Source organism: Poecile atricapillus, chromosome 6, assembly GCF_030490865.1.
Source record: "Poecile atricapillus isolate bPoeAtr1 chromosome 6, bPoeAtr1.hap1, whole genome shotgun sequence".
Classification (NCBI taxonomy): Eukaryota; Metazoa; Chordata; class Aves; order Passeriformes; family Paridae; genus Poecile; species Poecile atricapillus.
The window spans coordinates 4,311,561-4,332,295 of record NC_081254.1 but is presented as its reverse complement, the minus strand read 5'-3'; the positions used below and the strand labels follow the sequence as shown (position 1 = coordinate 4,332,295).

The window sequence follows — 20,735 nt, the reverse complement described above, 5'->3', positions numbered from 1 at the left end:
GATAGCTGCTAAACTGAGTGATAGCATTCCCCATCCCCCAACACCTTCTCCTGTATCTCAACACCTTGAAAGAGCTGATGTAACATTGTAGAAATACTCTCTCATTTCCTCAGAGCAGTTTCTAGAGACTGAAAATGAAACAAGGCCTCTTTCTAGGGACATCTGAAAAGGCACCAGGTTTCATTCAAATACAATTTTACAAGAAGATGCCTGACATGTTCTTAAATGCCAGGAATACTTAATTTCCTCCATTGCACCACCCTGAAATGTCATACAAGATTTAACGAGAAATTAAGGAGGCCTTTGGTGCAGCTCTGAATGCATCATACAGAATGTGACCAGTCTAATGAAATAAAAGCACACCAAAATAAAAGCTGCCAAAGAAAAGAATAAAAACAAGGAATCTCTCATAAAGAAAGCAAAAGGAGTGCCCAGAGAGGACAAAGGTGAAGGGGCAAAGCTAATCTGCAAGGAGAAGGTCAGGCTGAGCAACAAGAAAAGAAGTATGTTTAGCCTGGAAAACAAAGGTTGACAGAAATGCTGGAGTGCTTCCTTTCACTGACCTTGCCAAAACCCTTTTTAAAACATGGCTTTTAGATCACTTCCTACCTCAACTCCATGAATCCTCTCCCATGAACTTTTCTTCAATCCCTCTGACTAAATATACAACTCTTTTGCTGTAAAAAGTCGGGATAATTCTCTACCACCTTTATTGTTTTAATATCTATCTTAAACCACATTACAGCTGTCCCTCTCCTCAATGATTTTTTCAGAGCATTAAGGAGCAGTTGAGACAGAGGTTTTTGAATGAATTCTGAGCCAAACTGTTTAAGCCTACTTCCCTAAACATCATACCTTAGGATACACTTCCACCACAAAGGGGAATATATCATATTCCCTCACTACTAAAGGACTCTTCTTTCTGCTTGCCTAACTTAAAATCAGAACTGACTTCTCTGCCAACTCTGGTAAGCACAGGACAGAGCAGTGAAAACAGGAGGTCTCCTGAGATCTCTTTAGCTGACAGGAATTTCTACCTGCTCTAAGAACACACCATTTTAACAAAATTACTCTTGAGAAAGGTTTTGCAGGTGCATTCTCCCCAGTGTGAACTGCTCCTCTCAGAGTACACACACTGGTGCAGAGACTTGAACCTCAGTTTCCCACATCCCAAGGCAAATGTCCCCGTGATTTAACTACCAAGACATCCTCTCCCCCTCTGTGGTTCAGGTACTCTTGGATCACATGAAGAGAACACTCCCAGCAGGACCTGGCAGTGCAGAGTTTCACTGCAGCTCAGAGGTCAGGGAATTCAGTTGGGATGTGGGAAATCTATGTTCAACTCCCTACTTACCTGATTTAAAGCCTGATCTTGAAACTGAAATCCCTCAGAAGGTCAGTGCTGTTATCACATGGGCATACAGACTGTCTTTTCCCCTCCTCTTTGTTCCAAAAGTTATGACCTGGGTTATAAAAGGCTGATGGGTCAGAAAAATGAGTAAGAAACACAGAAAAAGAAAGTACGTATAGGGAATGTGGTAAAAGACAAAGGGAGAGAGGAAAGAGAAGTGAAATGAGAGAAACAGAAGAATAGACAATTAGAAAGGCAGACAGATGCGAAAGGGGAAAATGCAGCTACAACTTGGCCCTAAAGTTTATAAATTGATTTCCACCAAATCTGTCATCGCAAGCAAATTACTTTAACTGAACCAAGAGCAGACAACCTGCCTTCCTTTGCTTTTAGCCTTCAGTATTATAAAACACCAACACTCTCCCTAGTAATTTGCAGTCTCCTAACACTACCCTCAGTCTCCCTTCTCCCCACATTTTGTGCTTAACCCTTTCTCATTCCTTCATGCACTCCAATTGTTTTGGCCAACATACCAATATCTGGGACACAGAGTTAAAGCCACATTTACCTTTGATTTTATGAATTTACACAACAGGAACAAGACTAACTCCAGTTCATTCTAACCTACACTTCTGTAGATGACAAGAGGAAGTTAATGTACAACCTGCTGAACTCTCTCAAGCTGAATCGTGGCCAGCATTTCCCTTTGCAAAATTTTAAGATGCACCTCAAGCCTCGAAAGAGTGACTTAATTTGCAACTTGTTTCTCTTACCTCAAAGGGTAGCATGACTGGTGGTGGTGGCTTTTTCAGTTCTTCACATTTTCTCTTTTTACATATCCGGTGACTAGTTTTGCGCTTCCTGCAACAGCTGCATTCCTCACAATTTGTTTTCCGCAGACAGGGCTCGCAGACTCCACAACGCCTTCGTTTCTTTTTCTCCAGCATAGGGAGCAGAGATGAATATGGAACAGGGTAACCACCAGCTGGATTTTTAAGAGAGGACAGCCCTGAGGCCTCAACTGCTTCGGTGCTGTTGCTCACGTTGTCCTGAAACAAATTCAAGCTTACTCCGACACTTCCCAGCTGTGATGAATAATCATTATGCTGCAGTCTTGAGTCAGCTGGCAAATCTGCATTTATGGCTTTTTCTGAGGCAAGAGCAGAGATTTCCACGCTTGAAGGCAACTCTGAAACAAAACCTGCAGAGAATTGTCCAGAGCTTTCAGCAGAGATTTTATCAACTGTGCTTTTTTCTAAATCTGAAGATAAAGTGGGGACATAGCCTGAATTCAAAATTAATGTCTCTGCATCAATACATTTCACAAGCTGTTCAATGTCCTCTACTTCAATATTGTTTAAAGAGGTATTGGAGACTGGTTCACATACCGTAAATATGTTTTGTGTGTCAAATTCTGAATTCTCTTTTGTAAAGCTCAAATCTGAATTTGAATCAAGTTCTTTGTGAATGGGTACAAAATCCACAACCAGTTTCATGGGGTATTCTGCAAGCGAGCTTGCATCTCCAAAACGTAAAAGCAAATTTGATTCAGAGGCAGCTACAGAACTGGAATTTGAACCAATGTCTTTATTCCCAGATTTCAAATCCCAGCCTGCCTTCAAGCAAGAATCTGCAAGTGACCTTGCATCTTCTAATAAATGTTCTTGTGAGTTAAACTCAGAGGTAACTAGAGATGTGGAATGCAAGTCTTGTTCTTCCCTAGGTAGCACCATGTCCAACCCTGCTCCAATGTGGAATTTGGCAAGTGTGACCGACTCAATCAGTACTGCTGAGCTGAGGTCTGAGGTATCAACAGAGCTGAAGTCAGGTTCTGTACTGTTGGGCACCACATTGAAGGGAGTCTCTGCATGCACCTTTGAGTTTGATTCAGAGACAATTACAGAGTCAGAAGGAGAAGATGGAAGCACCAGCGCAGCACCTTCAACAAACGCTTCAGCCAAACTGCCCGTATCCAGATCACTGGGTATCTGCTCACAGGGCAGGTCTTCATGCTCAGATTTCACCTCTGAAGCTTCCGTACCATCATCAGCTACCTGACAGTTTGGAATGGAGTCATCTGTTTCAGATATTTCTGCCTCCTTGTCCTGACTGGCACATGGGATAACAGGTTCTTCACCTTCACTACACAGACAGCCTTCTACAGGCAGAGCAGCTAAATCATTTTGAGCTAAATCTTGTATCAAAGCTATTTCACCTGTTTCGTTGCTTTTCTCTTCTACTACTGCCAGGGCTTCTTGTTCACGTTTTTCCTTTGTTTCTAGCCTTTTTTGTGCTGCAGCTTTCTTGGGTTTTGCAATTATGGGAGTTTGGGACAATCTTTGGGAGAAGGATCGGTTACGGAGAGACATTGTAAAGCCATTGATGTTGAAAGAATCCTGGCTGTGAAAGAGGATATTGTCAGCTTTCTCCAAACTCACCCAAGACACTCCAGACAAGGTTCTGCCTACACTGCTCCTGAGAAGTCTACCTGAAGAGCTCATGATTGGTTTCTTTTCTTGCTGTTTTTTCTTAACATCTTTTTCTTGCGCTGGCTTTTTACCTTTTCCAGAACTAACAGCTTTTGTGGAAGTCTTGGTGGTTTTCTTTCTCACTTGGCTAGATTTCTTTTTGCTCTGGTTAGTTTTCCTTTTGCCTAACTCATCTTTTTTGGCTGATCTGGAAGGCCTCGCATGGTGAGCCATGTCTGTGGAGCAGGAGGAATGTTAAGAGGAGAGATGGAAAAAAATCATGAGCTCTTGAGAGACCTCTTCAGTAGAAAACCACATACTCCCATTGCTGCTTTCTATGCTCATACAGTGTCAACTCTGAAACAGAAAAATATACAAAACAGCATTAATATACTTCTAATTAATAAAATATGTATACATATTCAACTGACCATTTTTAGTATGTAAAAATACAGAGGTAGAATCAGAAATAGCACTATTGGGTGTTATATTGAGATGCACAAAAAAAGCTTTGAAAATAAAAGTATACTACAAAATAAAAAGCTTGCCTAAAGGTCTGTAACAAAAAGAAGCAAACTGAACTCAAATGACCAGGCAACATCGCACACTATTTTATGTCAGTACTAAAAAATTCGAGTTCTCAATTTTATTAACAGTTCATAAACCAATAAACTTCCCTTGAGTAAGGAGAAGTTAGTATTTGTCAGTGTAAGGACATTGAGGAACAAAAGAAAAAAGCTGAGTTTATTTTTTGTGTGTACTCAATATATCGTCACCAGGGCACCTATCATTCTTCCACCATCCGCTGGTAGCCTGTGTGATAACATGGTACAATTCCAGATAAATTCCAGATAAATTCCAGATAAATTCCAGATAAATTCCAGATAAATTCCAGATAAATTCCAGATAAATTCCAGATAAATTCCAGATAAATTCCAGATAAATTCCAGATAAATTCCAGATAAATTCCAGATAAATTCCAGATAAAAGTTACTAGCTCCCCAAAGAGATTAATCTGTGTGTATTACAGGAGAACTGGACCAGGGAAGTACTGGTCTTTCCCAATGTTATCTTCCAGAATACCTTCACAGCACACTGCACTAAATTCCAACCCTTGATTCCATACTGTCTGCCTATATCAGATGTTTCATGCAAGGCAGAGGTCTCTTCTTTACCACTACAACTTTAATTTACCTTCAAAAAAACACCATACATCTGTCACAAGCTTTTGTCCCCAGACACAACTGCAATGCACAGGTCCCCCAAGCCCCCAAACACAACTGGATCATCTCAAAAGATATAACAAATTTCTCATGCTCCAAAGCAATTTCCTTCAAGGTGGGTTGGGGTTTTCTTTTAAAGTAAAGCAATTCTCACATGTACATATCTTTAAGCACCTAGTGCTTTTTAAGCACCTGTAGAAGGCTTTTAAAGCTTTATTTAGCTGTTTGAATAGATCATGTGGTAGACAAGGGCAGCCTTAAAATGGGAACAGGCAGAGCCAGAGGCTCTATAGTATCCAGCAGGAAGGCACCTTCCCTTCACCATCATTTCTTTAAATTCCTTAAACTACTGGGGTGATTTGAATTCAAGTCACCACCAGGCCTTCTGCACCTCCCATTGATGGGAAGAGGCCAAGAAAAGGAAGAACAAGAAGTATGGGGATGATGTCTAAAATCCTGACCTCAACTGGAAGTAAAAGAAAGGGAATCTTGTTTTCTAAAGGAAATAGAAAAGGAAAGAAGAGTGTTACCAGGTTCCTGACATCACCTCCTATGACCTCAATCCCCACCTTGAAGCCCACAGGGTGATCTCACGGAGGCTGCACTTGCCCACAGCCTGGTCTGAGCTCTGCTGAAGGTGGGGAGAGTTTTGCTGCTGCAGCCCAAACAGCACTGCCCCAAGAGATGCTCATTATCCTGCTGGGAGCATGGGCTGGCACAGCCAGCTCCCATGGTCTGTGTGTGGGGCCAGCAGCTCAGTGCTCCCCAAAGCAGCACACCAGCAGCCAGCCTGTTTCTGGCCAGCTGCTTTGCCACAGCCCTGGGCAGCCCACAACACCCACCGTGCCTAACAGTAACTCCCCAAACTCTTTTTGAGTAGCTTATTTAAAGCATTTTGAAGCCTGGCTCTTATTTATTCAGCTGTAGCAAGCTAACTGATCCTCTGTGCTACAACATACAAACCAAGCATCTTATCTAAACACCATGTGATTATCTTGTATCACATCTTCACATTGCCTATCAGATGGACATGATTACTGAGACAGCAGGTTTTTTTCACACACAAATACCATTTAGAGCCAGCAGTGCTGCACAAGACAAGGCTAAACGCAGTTCTCAGGTCAGCTCATAAAACAGTGCCCACCAAACACAAAATAAACAAGCTGAATAAATAGCATCCCTCCTCCACAGCAACACATCCAACCTGGAGAGACTAAGTAGATACGTGCAGTTGTTTATAGTCGTGGGTGAAGCTTCAAAGGTCACAGAAGAGACCTGAACAGCTCCCACAGAAGCTCTCTATAAAAGCTGGGTCAGACAGTGAAATAGTAAAACAAATACAACACTGAAACGAAGGTAATGTGAGTACTCTCCTCCCCCCACCCTTCTCTGGAGGCACATGGGGGAAGGGGGATGTGGCCATTAGGAGTCACTCCATGAATCAAAGAGGGCATCACATCAGCAGGTCCATGAAATAGCTGTTGGCAGCCTGCAAAAAGCCTCCCCAGTTTCTTGGGGTTGTGACAGAGACTGGGATCCTCATTCCAAAGGATGGCCTGGAGGGGCTGCAAAACCAGCTGGAAGCAAGCAGCAGGCACATCTGCAGCCATTAGCAGAGGAGCTACATGATAGTGGCAGGAGAAGAAATGCCAGCTACTTACAGAGCCTACAGCCAGGAGAGCAAGGAAGAAAGCAAGCCATCAATAAAGGCCAGGCAGCATGGCAATGTGTGAATCAGGAGGAGGACTGAAGTGATAAAGTCTTTTCTTTTTATCAGCCCTAAAACAGAAGCAGAATGACCAGAGAATACAGGAGGTCTGCAGTGGAAATGGTGACTGGATTTTTGAGCATACTGCATGTGAATGATGCTTTGCTCATATTGTTTGCCTACACAAGTAGTTGCTACTGTTACTGTGGAAGTTCAGGAAGCACGACAGTCAAAATTATCAATCAGAAACTTAATTTATAACAATCTGGTAACTTTTTAAATCATTACTACAATTACATGATAATGTATATTAACTTTCATTTGAGGGATAGCTTCAAAGTGAAGGAGGGCAAGTTCACATCAGATACGAGCAGGGAATTGTTCCCTGTGAGGGTGGTGAGGCCCTGGCACAGGGTGTCCAGAGAATCTTCCCTGGAAATGTCCCAGGCCAGGTTGGATGGGACTTGGAGCACCCTGGTCCAGTGGAAGGTGTCCTTGCCCATGACAGGGGGTTAGAATGAGTTGATCTTTAAGGTCCCTTCCCATTCAAACCATTCTATCATTGCACAATTTGAAAATTGCAAAACCATTGCTTCAGGACTGAAGAGGTAAGATCATCCTGGGGTCCTCTGGTTGGTTGGTTTTGTCTTTTTTTCTTTTAATCTTTTAGTACAGAGAAACACACCTGTCTGGCAAGAATGTAGAAAGCTATCAACGCCAAAGCATTGCTTCTCTTCAGGGCCAAAATTAGAGAGGCTATGAACAGAATGGCTCAAGACTTCCATTTTTCTTCCTAAAAAAAGAATGCTGATATTCGTAGGACATTGCCTGGGTGTAAATGCTGCATTATAAAAGATGGCAAAGGCTTTGTCTGACTCAGAGATGACAACATAGGGTCACAAGAACAGAACACTTTTATCCATTTTGTTTTAATTTTGTCACTGGAGTGACTTTAGCTTTTTCAGAAGAGATCTGAATAGACCCCCAAAGGAAATTTTTTAAGGGGTAGGGGGTTAATGCTTCACTTTAATTATATATGTCTGGGACTTTGAGTACCTGACCTGCAAGGTGTTCTTACACTCTCAGGCAAAATGGTTGTCAGCAAGAGATCTCTGCTTCCCTTTAAAAAAAACCCTAGCCTTGAATACTGGTCTGCCACAACCACCTTAACTGCTAGCTAAAAACTGTCTGACATTTTAAATAACCTGTCCTATATGTTATATTGCTATTTCGTTGTTTCTTCTTCCACAGTTAGAACAGAATATTAGGTAGCTGCAAGGTTGGTATTCAAATTTTGTTTCCTGTGACAGTAGGAAATATTTTACCTTCCCTTTTCCATTTAAAGCACTGGCAAGGACTGTTGATATCTGCAGCAGTTGCAAATCATCTCATGCTGCTTCTGAAGGACCACAAATGGCTTTATCGCATCAGTCATATTTCACAACAAACAATTAATTCCATTTCCAGAACATCTATATAGACTCAACAGGATTATAAAACATAAACCTCATGGGGAAATGTAACAACATGTCACTTTTCTATCATCCTGGAGAGAAACAAACTTACTTCAATGCTTTCTTCTGAAAGCCAGACCTGGTGAGACTTGCCATGTCTTCCCTGGAAGGGGAGCACAGGTGTCTGCAGGATGTAAAAGAGGCAATAGGTGACAGGAGGTTTTGCAGGGAACTGCCCTAGATAATATCATCCTGAAGCTGTCTATTTCTTGAACCAACTTCTCTCTCCTAATCCATGTGCAAAGCTGAAAGCTGTTTGTAAGGCCAGTTGCTTAAGTTTTGCTCATTCATGGTAATAAATCTGGAACAATTCCACTGACTGCTATAATCCTCAACAAATACTGCTAAAAAAGCTAATCAAAGGCTAAATCTTTTAGTCCTGTCTTGGTCAAAATTCCAAACAATTATAATGAGAATTCTATCTACAATGTAATTAAGAAATTTAACCCCACAGTGTCAGAATGCCTCCAGAAAAAAATAAACCCAAAACCAACAAACAACAACAAAAAAACCCACACCCCAAACCAAACTACAATGTTTCACTTTACACAAATGGATTTAAAAAAAAAAAAAAAGATAAAGCAAATTTTCATTCTAGAGACAGTGTCAATCAAGACTCTGTTACATAACTTGATTCTTGTTGGAAGATGGCGGGGAAAAAGAAAGATATTAGAAGATGTGTCCTCATAAAAAATGGTGGCTTTTTTTTTATGGTGTTGTGAAAAATGGCAAGTTACTCCTGAACAAACAGAGCAGTATAGGAAAAAAAAATTACACAGCTAGCAGTCACTAGTTTGACTAGTCACCTGGTTTCACTACAGCCAGATGTATTTAAATACATCTTGTTTCAGTGTTCAGGTATCTTTTCAAAAGTCCCTTGAGATCTGCCCTTAGGAGAAACAGATCTGGAAGCTTTCATAAAAGCCACTCAATAATATGCAGGTCCCAAACAATAAGGGCCACAATGTGACTAAGCTGTCACACAAGCTCAGATGCACAATTCAGAATTGAAAAGCACCTCATCTTTTGGCAGCAAATGATCTAGAGGAAGATGAAAGAGATACTAGAGAAGACAGACGTTTAAAAAATCTGACCCTCAGGTGCAAAAGCCTGTCTTATCATCTGCATATTCTTCCCAGCTGCACCAAAGCCAACCTGCTTTCCAATTTGGCCCAGTTCCCTGCATCTACTCATTGCCCTGTAGAACACTTCGTATATGAAAAGAAAGGAAATGGGTTAGGAGGGGAGAATCAGCTTCAATTTTCCCTTTCCCCCTTCTTTAATCCTTGAATACATATTTGGCTTTGGGTAAGAAATAAAAATGGAACTTCTCATCTGCCATCTCAGTACACCATGAATTATTTCATACACAGAGGCCTCCCCACTCCATTCTTCTCCATAGAGATTTTCTGCTTTATGTTACTGAACTATGCCACCCTTAAGCAAAGGGACATATTTCATCCACATATATCAAACTTTGGCTTACGGTAACACTTTCCAGCATATATAAATGTAGGACAGGCACCACAGGATGCCACCTCAGTTGCTCATAGATAAAAGCACATAAAGCACAATCCTTTACTCACTCATCAGCAACACAAGATGATGCTGAGCACACCAAGCACCAGGACCTTCATCCTAAATTTTTGTCCTTGCTGGCCCCGGAAGGCCACCTGTGTGTTTGGAGGATAAGGCAGGGCTGCCACCCCGCTGCGTGAGGAGCTGGAGGCTGCTGTGAAATAGGCACGCTCCGTGAATTCAGCTGGAGATGTCCATGGTTAACATTCTGAATGTCATGACTTCATGCACCTTGGAGGCTACACTGTGAGCCACACAGATAAAAAGATACCATAAAAAAAAACCTCCTCCCAGTTTAGAGAAAGTGCTATCAGAACAGTTAGGGGAAAAAAACAAAAAAAAAAAATAGAACTGTGGCAAGGAACTGCACATGCCTAAACCACAAACCAGATTAAGCCTCAGACAAACAACTTGAGCCAAAAATCCATTGTGAAGACTCACACCACATGTGCAAGTATCCTCCCTTCAGCCAGGCAGCAGCAGCACAGGCTTACTTGAACCTATGTGCAGTGCAGCCAAGCACTGATCTTCACGGGGGAACTGCTAAAAAGTAAAAATATACCAAGTAAATTCTAAAGGCTCATCGAAGAAAAAAACCCCATCCACCAGAACACTCCAGATACATTTGAATACAAAAAAAAAGAAGGCAAACCAAACAGAACACCCCAGTTCATCATATGCCTCTCTAATTCAGCATTTATGCTGTTTAATGCACTGCATTTCTTTTTGATAATATGACTCCATTCTTCAGGGAATTTTGCCTTTTCTTAAAAACGACAACAAAAAACCCCCACCATTAACTGAATCACCTTATCTCAAACTCAGCTAAAAGAAGGGGGAGGTGGAGGGAAGAGCCTTCAGGCAAAGATTAAGCCTGGAAAATTTCAGCCTAAAAGGTGTTTCGAAATTTTAAGTATCTGAAAACAGAAAGCAGGATGGAAGTACTTAGGCTAGCTTCAACAACCAAGGGTACGATGCCAGTCATAATAAAACACCACTAGTGAAGATCTTTAATTACTACACAGTGAAGAATTAGGTCTTACAGAAACTATGAATATCAAAGTTCCTTGGTATATGTCACCTTGAGTTCTTCCCCAGTTACCTGCTTTGCACAAAAAACTCCTCTTATCTTGAGGGACTGACCCTCAACCCAAGAGCAATCACCACAAACACCCCTTGTGCTGGTGGAGCAACTACCTCAGAAAAGCATAAACCAGCTTTCTCTTCCTTTACAGTTAGGGTCGATCAGGCAACCTGCCCGGACCAAGACTAAAGGCTAAATTTTCCCAATTCAATCTGTTTTCCTAATTCGTGTAGACTGACATAATGAAAACAGGGTAATTAAACCACAGAATAGCTTTCTGCCTTTCCACAAGAGTACCTCAAAAAATCACGGAGCACAGCCGGGGAGAACTATTATTATTTGGAAGATTACTATTATTATTATTATCATCGTTTCCACAGGTTTTTCCATTGTCTTGAAAATTTAAAGAGACACCTCCGCCTTAGAAATCCACTCAGTCACGTTTAAATCCCTAATGCTGCGATCTTCGCCCATTTTACCATTATTGTATTAAAATTTCTAGAGTAAGAGTTCTTTAGCCACCCCGGCCAGCTTGTTTACAGGAGCAGCCTCACTCCAGTGACACTGGTGCGCACAGTCCCCTCTCCTCCTTAAAGGAGTAGCAATCTCTCCACGCTGGCTAGCTGCTACGTAGGCCGATATACAAGTGATGCTGACTACGTTGCTCTTTAAATATCTTTGGGGTGCAGCAGGATAGGCTGGCTGAGTGTAGGACAGGCTGGGCACACAATTGGCGCGTCTCCTTTGACTGCTGCTGCGCCTGGTCCCTTCGCAAACCCATCCTGTTCTCCTCGGGAGCCAGCAGCCATCCCTCTGTAAGGTTATAGCTGCTCCTGCCTCCCAGCAGGCCGCCTCGTCCTTTCTCCTCAGCCATTCGGCGAACTCCCCTGTTTCTTTCACGAGCACGGCAGGGAGCATTCCCGCCAGCACCAAGCCTCCAGCTGCCGTGAGACCACCACCTCTCGTCCCCCAGCTCCAAGAGCAGCTGGACAAGCACTCAGCACCCACAACCCTGCAGGGCTCTGGCTCCTTTAGCGCAGGCAGGCGGACCCCAAGGGAGGAAGGGGCAGGCAGGGCCCTCCTGGGGGGGAGGCAGCGGCTCCTCGTGGCCCGGCCCCGCCGCTGGTCGTGCCCCCCCAACCCGGGGAGCCCTCCCCGGGGCTGCAGACAATGGGGCCGACCCCAGCGGCGGCGCTGGGGACCCGCAGCGCCCATCCGGACGCTCCCGGCTTCTCCGGCGGCAAAGACGGGGAAGCTCCCGCGGGGATGCTCCCCCCAGCCCCGCACACCAGTGGCACCTCCACAGGGTGATGCTGCACAGCCCTCGCTCGCCGCTTCTATGGGGCGGTGGGAGGGGGCTGCGGGGTTTTTCCTGCTGGCCGGGGGCCCCTACGGCCGGGCAGGGTCCCTTTTAATTGTTCCCTGTCCTCCACGCAAGCTGCAGGCAGTTTCTCTTGCCTGGCGGGTTTTTCCAGGCAGGCTCTGGCTGCTGCAGCTCAAACACGCTCCAGCACAGCCAGGGAGACCGGACTTCTTCGCTTTTTCGGCCAACAAACTCCGTTTTGCATTTGAATAACCCCCAGCCTGCCTTCCTCCCCGCCTCGGAACGGCCCGAGCCGCGGGGCTCCGAGCCTGGCCGCGGCGGTGCCCCTGCCTCCCCCTCCCCACTCTACCGGAGCTCAACTTTGCAACTAGCCAAGGGGATAAACGGGAGGCGAAGGAGTGAAAAAACAGAGGGATTAAAAAAAAAAAAGAAAAAGAAAAAAGGTGGGGTTCGGAGAGCAGAGGTCCTCGCCGTTCCCCCCTCCCGCCCGCAGCAGCCCCGGGACCCGTCCCGCACACGTACCAGGGCTGCGGCGCGGCCGGCCCGCAGCTCTCAGGAAGGGGCGATGCTGGCATGGCTCGGAGCGGGGCGAGGCGCGGGTCACGGCCCGGGCCCCCGCGGGCGGGCGGCTCCCATAGCGCTACGAGCCCAGGCGCGGAGAGGAGCCCCGGGCCGCGAAACGTGCTCGGTGCTCCGGCGGCGTCGCCCCTGGCCGGACCCTCCGGGAGGGAGCGGGGAGGGGGCGGCTCGGCGGGGCGCTCGCCGCTCCGAGCCCTCCCGGCAGGCGGCAAAACGCGCCCTGGATCCTCGCGGCCGGAGCGGGATTCGCCGCCCCCCACACCCCACCCTCGCCCCCGCGCCCCGGGAGGACGCGGCACGGCCCCGGGGACGGGGAGAACGGCGCCGGTGCCCCCACGGCTGCCCACGAGAGCCGCCGTCGGCGTGCCAGGCTGGTAACGCCGGGGGTTATTTACCAACAAGGACGAAATTAAATTATGGTAATAAGAGAAAAGGCAAATTATCCCGTTACTCGCTGAGGCTGTGGTTTGACGCCGCACACCCCCCGGCCAGCCACGGTGATGGCACCCTATGAAATCATCACTTTTCTTTTTAGCCTGGAAGGAGGAAAGCCTGGGCAGCCGTGACAGGCGAGGGGTTCACCGGGGGACAAACCCCTTTCCCTTACATGTGCTATCCAGGAGGAGCCTCGAACACCAGCGTCCAGCAGGGCCCGGCCATCGCACGCCTGGAGCAAACACTCCCAGCAGCACGAGGAAGATGCTGGCTGAGAAGGAAGATCTGCTAAGCCGCTCTCTCCCTCCTGCAAGGAGGTAAAATATAATGAGCCTTGTTCTTTCCCCATCCCCCACCTCATTCATTAAGAGCCACTGATATTTGCTGCTCCTTCCCAGAGGGAAAGGGGTGAGTAAAATGTTATGGTAAGAGGAAGAGTCAGGCCACTGACTTTCCACCCCTCGTTATCACCACAGCCTTTTGTGAGATGCAGGCCACCAAATCTAACATCTCTTCAGACTGAAAAACAGATGCTGGAAATGGGATATGTGAAACAATATACCCAAGCAGTACTTCTTTAGAAAGGCTTCATTATTATTAACTCTGTAGCTGGTGCAATATAAAGCACTTCAAGTGTGAACCATCCCAGTCAAATGTGAGCCTGCAGAGTTTCTGCTGCACACAAGTGAGCAGTGCTGTCCACATCCATCCGTTCCTAGGGATGCTTTAAATGCCAACATTTTGCTGGTTTAAGTGACGCTTGATGAAGGAGAAGCAGTGGTACGGATCTGCACAACTCCTTGTCACCGCTGCTCTTCAGTGATAGTGGATAGGTAACCTATCACCAATTTGCACCTCCATCCTCTTCTCACCCGCCCTACACATCCTTGCAGTGAAAGAAGTAGTCAGTCTGGGAATCTTAACCAAGCTCACAGACGCTTCAGTTGAAACAAGGGGAAACCTACACCACAGACACCTGAATTTTGAGTAGCTGCCCTCAGTGGCAGGGAATTTTAGCAATGCACAAGTTCTCTTTGCTGGGTGTAACCATTCCGTCTCTTCCTTAGGATTCGATATCATTCCAAAGACTTGTCCTGCTAAAATATAAGGTAGCACAAGCTATTTTTGTAAGATAAAATAACGTAATTTGAGAGGTAAAAGAGTCATTGCTCTCAAACTGCTGCACATAGCAGAAATTAAAGGAACTGGAACTTGATGATAAAACTCTACAGAATCAGAATATGTTTCTCAGGGAGATGGCAGTAAGTCAGAGGTTGTGGGCTTGAATAAAATGCAGAGCAAGATATTAGTAACTGGGGGGAAAGCAACAAACAAAGAGGGCTAAGGTTTATTTAGAATAAGCAGGTTAACAGGAGCACCCAAACATCAACATGCACAATCACAGCTCCATTAAAGACATGCTAAAGGCTAGGAAGCAAACAAGAACTAACAATTATTAATTTTCACACCCACAGACTTATGTGCTCGTGGTCTCAGGTCATCCATCCTGGGCAGCAAGCAGCACCAGATCACAATCTTCTCTGGCAGCGTTAAGGTACTCAGCCTACCAAGACAAGCTAAGGATAAACGTTTGGAAGAAGATCCCACACTGTCTGGGCAATAAAATGGGATGAAATCCTTCCACTGAAAAGCAAAGTGAGCCACATGGAATGAAACATGAATATCACAGCCTCTGACTCAACTCCTACCATTCAAAATAGAGATCCTGGTACTGTGACAGGTGCTGCAGTGAAGCTGTTCTGTGTGCTCCCGTGGAGTGTCAGGGATCATTACAAGAGAAGGGAAGAAGTGAACAGGAAACACCCCTACACCATCATTATTTAGCCCAGATCTCTTGTCTACTTATATCTCGAATATAATGTGCAGTTCTGCTTTGCTTAAAAGGTGCAAAGGGAAACTTGAAAGACACATAAAAATCTAGCAAATGTACCTAAAAGCACATGAAGCAGCTAAATGCACTGCTAGGGTGGTGTTTCCACCCTAGAAAGGCAGCAATCTGGATGAAATTCAACTAATTTACTAGAAAACAAAAACAGCATGGAAAGTAACATCAGAGAGAGATACTCATTCACTTAATGTGTGTTGAGAAAAACAATGACCCTTTCTCTAAAGTAGAGGGTATCAAGGCAATATATCAAACATGTAATCAGAACACAGACAGCAACTTCATACAACATGTTTTCCAACCACAGAACTCATTACTACAGCACACTAAAGAGGCAAAAAACTTTAGGGAGTCGGGTTTTTTTAAAGCAAAAGTTTAACTATATGTTACTTGAAGCTGAAAGAGCAACTGAGTGGCCTGTATGCTACCCAAGCCTCCTTCCCCATGTATATGGTAGTAGCTATTTTTCTGAGTAAGGTTTTAAGCTGCTGGACCTTTGATCTGACACAGTGCTGCTATCTCTATGCTACTCTCCAGGAGGAAATGCAAGTTTTCACCAGAACAAATGAAACTGAACAACATTGTTCAAAGCAATAAAGTGCACAAACCTGGAAGCAGCTCTGCACTGCAGACAGCTCTGGCAAAATTTGAGTCTGTGGTGAACATGAGGCAGCTGCAGCTGCTCTCTGGGAGACAGGGAGCCTCACACAACAGCCAGCAGGACAAGGACCTCACCAGCCAGCACCCAGCCCCACTGTACACACACAGGGTAAACAGAACAGGCCCAGGGGCACCATCTGCATTCAGGCACAAGGCCAGGTAATAACACAGCTTCCAGAACATGAGACAAGTCTGGAGTTTAGCTAAGAACTCAATCTTCAGGTCACAAACAGGTCTGGAGACCCGTGGAATAAGAAAAACTACACACAGCCTGAGTGAATAATAAACAGAGACCATAGAGACTAAAGAGGACCAAGCCCAAACCAAGGCCCTAAACAACCAAAGCCTGTTTCTTAGCCAGGTGAGCTTAAATAGAGCTCCTGGGCCCTTGGGCAAAGGATGTGGGTGGAGACTCCAGATGCAGCTGGTCAGGTCCCTTAAGACCTGTTAGTGTCCTTGGGTCCTTGACCCTGGAAACAGAACTATTCAGGTATGCTGTCCCTAAATTAGTCCTGCAGAGTCATCTGGAACAGACCACTACAACAGGCACAGCATCAGTCCAAGCTAAGAAAGGTTAGACTGATGCTGAGCTTTAGCCCTTCACAAACCAAAAGCTCTGATAATTACAATACAAAGACACCTAAGCTGCTTTTTAAGGGACAGATTTGATCTAACCAGGCTTATCTTAGCTAGCCCTGCTTTCCTTGCTGTGGAAAGATGATACTGAAACATTAGGGCTGTTTGTTTGTGTGATTACAAAACACAGATTACAACTTCCACTTTCTAGCAAAGCCTGCCTCACATTTGTTAGCTCAGGCTCCAGCATGACAAAGTGAGCAGCCTGCTCCCAGCCCAGATGTGACCTAGGAACCTGTGTGCCACTCTGGTGTGTGCTGCTGTGCCTGTGAATCCAGCTGAACACTGGCCAAACACTGTTAATGCCTTTGGATTTATAATACGGATGATCAGATAAAGCACCCACAGCATTGTTAGTTGGCACTATCTGAAAGAGTTTTGAACAACATGAATCTAATGCAGAAACTCGAATTCTAATTGTGCTTTTGACAATCACTTTCTCATTTAGTCTTTCTTGGCCCTGGTTCAAGATAGTATCTACCTGCCTGATTGGCACTGAGAACAGGTTAACATTTGTAGGCACACTAAACACAGATATTTTAAGCGTTAACACTATTTTATATGAAATAAGGCCAGGAGGGATTATGATTTCAGCCTGTGATACCCATTATACAGGCCCACTGTGTTTATTCTAAATATTTCCTGACAGATGTTTCTGACCTGCAGTGGACCACAGTTTGCTGCCAGTTTCTATTTTCATTGGAAATCTTGGCCCTTACTTCACTGCATGATTGTGCATGAATAATAAAAAGCATGACAGCAGAACAATTGTGTAGTGCCTTGGACTACATCTACACTTCATCTGGCAAAACATGGTTAATTGTGCATGTACAAACCCAAGAGTTTTGGGTGTTTCAAGACTACTGCACTTTTGCAGTAAGCCATGTGACACAGGGGTCACATAGGGAACACCTCTTCACGCCACCTGAAAGAAACAAATTAATTTGCTTAGCCAGAGAAATTTGGCACTCACTGTATTACTGCAGACTCAGTAACTCTGATCAGTCAAATCCTTCTGTTCACTGAAGTCCCCACTGGCAGGGCCTGTTGGGGTCCTGAGGGTATCAACAAGGTTTAATGACCAGCCTCACCTGGGGCTTCCACTACACACTTGATTCCTGGTGGGCGAGCATTTAAACTCAGGCCTGGCTAGGTAACTGCTTCCGATATAAGCTCTGGTGTAGGCACTAGTTGTTTTGGGTGTTGGTTCTGATCTTATTTGTTCTTTGAGTTTGGTTTCTAGATGACCCTCAGGTGTGTCTCTGGCTTTGTTTTGGGCCTTCTCTTCTGTTCCTTTCTTGCCTAGATGTACCATAGAGCTGCTTTGTGCCCTTGCTGAGGCTGGAGCCTGTTCCCGGCACCCAGCTCTGCCCATCCCACTGTAGGACTGTGCCTTGTCAAGTGAAGGGACCTCCTGTGCTGTGGTCTCACTTGGCTCCTTGCTCACCTCAGGAAAAAACACTTCTGTCTCCTTGCTGACAGAGGTAAGGAGAGTTCAAGACAGCACAGTGCCAAGGAGCTGAGGTTTGTTAGAGTAGCTGTAATCTGCAAGCTGTGATTTTTGTGGTAGGAGAAGAATGATTCTCGTGTGGGGAAAGTTATGCACTTCTGATGTCTGTAGATGTGGTTTGGGGCAAATAAACAGGCAACTGGATAGGCATTATGTCAGATCACTAATTAGTAAAGACCAGAAGCAAGTCTAAAGACTTAAAAAGCTTACTGCCCAGGGGTATGACACTGATGGTACTTTGTACAGCTATCCCAAAATAGGGCTTGGTGTACACCAGCATTTTAAGAGCACTGAAAATAATCTTTTCAGCAACCACTACTGTGAGGAGGGCTTACCTAACTAGAACATTGCCAGTGTATTTTAATTAATATATATTTAAAATGTGTTTTGAAAACTAAGCATCTTTAACAAAAAAAAAAAATCAGGAACAAATTACAATTGATAAAACTACCTACCTGCTTTATTTTTTTTCTTCAAATTTGTAGCTCTGCTCCTGAGTGTTATAATTTTAATGTCTCCCCTGCTGATTGTTGATTTACTGGGGGAGGATGCCGTAGTGTCATACATGAGTGTAACGCAAATTATATTAAAATTGCTGGTAACTTTTAAGAATGGGTCATAAAAGAGATGTCACCAGAGAAATTCTGTAAAAGGTGTAAATATTTCAAGGTAAAAAGATGAAGTGACAACTGGGAGAATGTTAAGATTTAAAGGTGCAAATGAACTACTACAGGGGCTAATGAAGAAAACAGACCTTGAGAGCACTTTATACCAGTAAGTATTTTAAAAAAACCCAATAAAGCTAGGCACACAAAGCTCATTGCTGAATTCCTTTGTGTGTTAACATACCTATGTAAGATATTCTGTTTAGCTCTGCAATGCGAGTTTTTTACTGCTTTTTCTAAAGAGTATGCACACATGAGGCACCCTTCCCTAAATTATGAGGGTTGACAAAGTATCTTGAAATATCCTGCCTGTAGCTAAGAGAAGTAACACCCATCTATGTGATTATTGATTTTTCTAGTCTGTGGTGAAACTCTAGAAACTTGATGACTTTCAGCTGTTAGTGCAGTGGCAATGCTGTTCTGTGTGAAATCACTAAATTAGATTCCTACAGCTGGAGCTGTTAACAGAGTATGGTTGCTGTGGTGGGAGGAGGCTTTTCCTGAGCAGAAACCCAAAAGAATACAAATTGGGTGGAGAACATGGCATCAACAGTGGCTTAAAAACCTGCTTCAATAACTCACAGGACAGTTGCCTTTCCATTAGAGACTTACAGTGACTTAAAAAAAGAAATACTAATTTTGCATATGTATTACAAAAGGTAAAAAGACTTGAGGGTTTTCTGCTGCTTATTTCATGTTTTGCAGAAGAAATCTATTTTTTTAAAATTATTTGGAAGAATGAGTATTTTAACAGCTATTTCCCAAACATATGAATGATGCAATGATCAAATAGAGCAAAATGATGTTGTCTTGATTCTGTCACATGCTTAATTTTAAGGAACATAATCTACTAAAGGAAAAATGAATAGATTTTTTAAAAGACAATCTGACACAATTTAAGGAGAAAGGAAAAGGAAACAAAAATATTCTGGCAATTTTTTGGGAAAGTGGCTCCTTTTAGTGGTGCAAGTGTTGAGATCTGTTTCCCTGGTTTCTTTGTTTTAGAAGACTAACTTTTTAAAAAGGTATATTAATATGTGAAATACTTGAAATCCAGGTCAAGATGTATAGGGCAAAAAGTATATAAAGAATAGGTGAATAACAGCAGGAAACTAAGAGTAAAGCTGACACCATGAGCTTTTTCACCAGCTGTCAGCAGGCATCAGGTGTGTGCTCTCCCCTTGCTCCATGCACCAGCGTTCAGAGGGCGCACTTGTGTTTATTTTTTTAATTCAAGAGCTGAAGACAAAAGGTCAAATGCCTCCTGGAAAGTCTATAGTCAAGAGAGATATTGTAGAAAATCTAAAAAATTGTCAAAAATGTTTACAGCTGCAGAATGATACTGTGTTTGACCTTTCTGATTCTAAAATAATTTTTAAAATATTTTTTCCAGTGTTTCCCCTTCTGGTGAATTTTGAAGCTTGCATATAAATAATCATATTGAGCAATTTTTTCTGAGTATGAAACCATAATTGTAGACAAAAGGGATGTTCACGTTCTAGCACGAAGTTGAAGTAGCTATTTAAACGGCTAAAAAGAAATCGATGTATTTTACAGTGCAGTCTTAACTAGAGCCGTTGAGGTTTTGGTTATGTGCGCCCACAGGTCTAAATACAGGTATTTGTTGGCGAAGCGTGCGGATGGATGTTTGTAAAGAGCAGCAAGCCATCCCCGGGGGCACTAACAAAGGCGTGCCCCGGAGCGGGCATAGGGTGAGAAGCGGCTGGGCCGGGGTTAAGCCGGCCCTTCCCGCGGGCAGAGGGTGAGAAGGGGTTCGGCCGGGGTTAAGGCGGCCCTTCCCGCGGGCAGAGGGTGAGAAGCGGCTCGGCCGGGGTTAAGGCGGCCCTTCCCGCGGGCAGAGGGTGAGAAGGGGCTCGGCCGGGGTTAAGGCGGCCCTTCCCGCGGGCAGAGGGTGAGAAGGGGCTCGGCCGGGGTTAAGGCGGCCCTTCCCGCGGGCAGAGGGTGAGAAGGGGCTCGGCCGGGGTTAAGCCGGCCTTTCCCGCGGGCAGGCTGCGGAGGGCTGGCGCGGCCGCCGGCGCTGACGCGATCCGCAGGCGCCGCGGCGTGGCCCGGCCGCGGCTCGGCGGGGCCGCC

General features: G+C 44.7%; 1 protein-coding gene across 1 annotated transcript in view; it reads right to left on the bottom strand.

Annotated features, from left to right (window-relative positions):
• Nucleotides 1-12,902, bottom strand: part of TET1 (tet methylcytosine dioxygenase 1) — a 63,488-nt gene extending 50,586 nt beyond the window's left edge. Inside the window, exons 1-2 of the mRNA XM_058841443.1 lie at nt 12,773-12,902; nt 2,125-4,176 (exon numbers count right to left, since the gene is read on the bottom strand). Of these exons, the coding sequence (XP_058697426.1) occupies nt 2,125-4,053 (1,929 nt within the window). The 5' untranslated portion in view covers nt 4,054-4,176; nt 12,773-12,902. The remainder of the gene's footprint in view (nt 1-2,124; nt 4,177-12,772) is intronic.
• Nucleotides 12,903-20,735: the final 7,833 nt, after the last annotated feature.